This window comes from Sinocyclocheilus rhinocerous, unplaced genomic scaffold (assembly GCF_001515625.1).
Source record: "Sinocyclocheilus rhinocerous isolate Xijiao unplaced genomic scaffold, SAMN03320098_v1.1 scaffold953, whole genome shotgun sequence".
NCBI classification, from domain to species: domain Eukaryota; kingdom Metazoa; phylum Chordata; class Actinopteri; order Cypriniformes; family Cyprinidae; genus Sinocyclocheilus; species Sinocyclocheilus rhinocerous.
The window spans coordinates 645,053-647,375 of NW_015643169.1; the positions used below are offsets into that span (position 1 = coordinate 645,053).

Below are 2,323 nucleotides of genomic sequence, written 5' to 3' on the forward strand. Positions count from 1 at the left end.
AACACTATTTAGAGTCCCAGCCTCAGAGGAGACAACAGAGCAGTGGATTTATTGATTTATTTACTGTATATTGCTGCTGCCACACAGATCTAAAATAAACATGCGATTTATTTCCCAGCTGTTTACCTTCACAGACATAACCGACTGTTTTTGTAACTTGTGTGTTTTTTAACGTAAACGTGTGAATGAGAACTTAGTTTAGTACTCACATGCTGTGACAGCCGCTTTCTGTCCGTGTGCACTCAGACAACCGTATATCAGAAGTTTAAACTCATGTCGTTTCAGCGCGATAAACATGATAATCAGAACCAAAACAGATGTTTTTAGCAGGTACGAGCTGTAATGGTGCAGCTCTATTCTGGAAAAGAGGGCGGGGAGCAGCAGCTCATTTGCATTTAAAGAAACAGGCCCGAAAAATAACGTGTTTCTGCTTCCACTGAAAATGGGCATTTTCAAATGATATAATAAATGATCTGTGGAGTATTTTGAGCTGAAATTTCACAGACACATTCTGGGGACACCAGAGACTTATATTACATATTGTAAAAAGGGGCATAATATGTCTCCTTTAAAGTTTTACTTGGTATCTTAAAAATGACAGGTAATATCTCTGACACTAATTTAACTGGTCCATACAGTCATACTACCCAAGCATTTTCCACAGTGCTTTCAACACTGATAATATGAACTGTTTCTTGAGCAGCAAATCAGCATATTATACTGATTTCTGAAGGATCGGGTGACGCTGAAGACTGGAGTAATGACGCTGAAAAAATTCAGCTTTGCATTACAGAAATAAAATGCTTTTTAAAATATATTCAAATAGAAAACAGTTATTTTAATTTGTAATAATATTTCACAGTATTAGTGTTTTTACTGTATTTTTGATCAAGCAAGAGCAGCCTTGGCGAGCAGAAGAGACTTTAAACATTCAAAAATCCTACAAACCCCAATCTTTTGAACATCAGTGTTTGTTAGTCTGTACATGATGGATCTCACACTCTAGTTGAGCTACTCACAATGAGAATGGCCACGAAACAGGCCAGTGTGGTGTTCCAGTCTCCTCCGGTGGCAGCCGCCTTTCCCACCAGGACACTGTAGAAGATGAAATCACCAAGACCCAGCTTCACCCCTCCTGTGAGAAAGCCAACCAACAGGCATTTTAGCATATGACACTAGAATAAAAAACAGTTAACCCCGTTTGTTAGGTTTCCTTTGATTCCCTGAGGCATTTTTAACTAGTTCACCTCATTGTCACCGGACATTCTCTACATATGAGCCCTAATGTTTTATATGAGAAGTATTATAAGCAAAGAATATGATCTGTATGACACTGAGGCTGTAGTCACAGAAACCACATACGGTCTTCTTCAAGATCCTCTTCTGCTGAACACCGCCGCCTCCCACCCTGAGCCGCATCATCCTCTGACTCCACCCCTTCCTGTGCCAGGGCTCCGCCCTCATTCCGCAGCCTTTCATCAGCTGAGAGGACAACAACAGCTTATTCACCATTATCTAGGTTACAGGGTATTATATTCCACTTTCTACACAAAGCATTTAAAGGTCTTGGTAAAAAGTACTAAAATATTAGTAAAGTGCTTGTAAATTATAGTAAAGAACTAAAAAAAATGCAGCTCACCGGAATCGGGATTACTAGAATCAGCCATTCCAACCATCCAAACCATGGCAGCTGAGAAAGAGAAACTTTTATTAGTACGTAACCTATCTAGACTGGACTTAAAGTGATTAAACTAGCTGATTACTCATGTGGTAATACAAACTAGCGTCATTTATAGACAATCCCAAATGTTGTGAGTCTGTATGCTGTATGTTATGTTCTGGGTTTCATTTTTGAGGACATACATGAATATATGAGCGCAGGGAAAATTGGCTCGTTTCTTTCTTGCGCAGTCTCAACCAGCATCCTCAACGGGCCTTTCGGACACAGCACCGCTATCAGATCTGGAAAATAAACACACAAATAGTGAAAAAACCATGTGCACTAATCCCACAGATATGAGCATTTTCAGTGTCAAAAAAAATGACATTTGCAATATCTGTGCCACTACAAAAAAAAATGTTCTGTACCTTTAAGAACTGAATTTTTAACATTAAACAAGTTAAAGGACTACTCCATCCAAAAAAGTATTTTTTTTGTGTATGTGTAATGTATTTTTTACGACGTCTTACATCATCCGCCAGAACGGCTTCCGCGTATGACAGTCAGCAGAAGTGAGAGAAAAGTGTTTATTACGTTTGAAATAAGGATATTTATCTTACAAAAATGCATGGATTCGCTACAGGAGGCCTTTATTCCCCCCCC

At 39.0% G+C, this 2,323-nt stretch overlaps 1 protein-coding gene across 1 annotated transcript in view; it reads right to left on the bottom strand.

Moving 5' to 3' along the window:
• psen2 (presenilin 2) overlaps positions 1–2,323 on the bottom strand; it is a 9,531-nt gene that overhangs the window by 1,325 nt on the left and 5,883 nt on the right. The window contains exons 7-10 of the mRNA XM_016574365.1: positions 1,864–1,962; positions 1,640–1,690; positions 1,363–1,482; positions 1,020–1,135 (exon numbers count right to left, since the gene is read on the bottom strand). Of these exons, the coding sequence (XP_016429851.1) occupies positions 1,020–1,135; positions 1,363–1,482; positions 1,640–1,690; positions 1,864–1,962 (386 nt within the window). The remainder of the gene's footprint in view (positions 1–1,019; positions 1,136–1,362; positions 1,483–1,639; positions 1,691–1,863; positions 1,963–2,323) is intronic.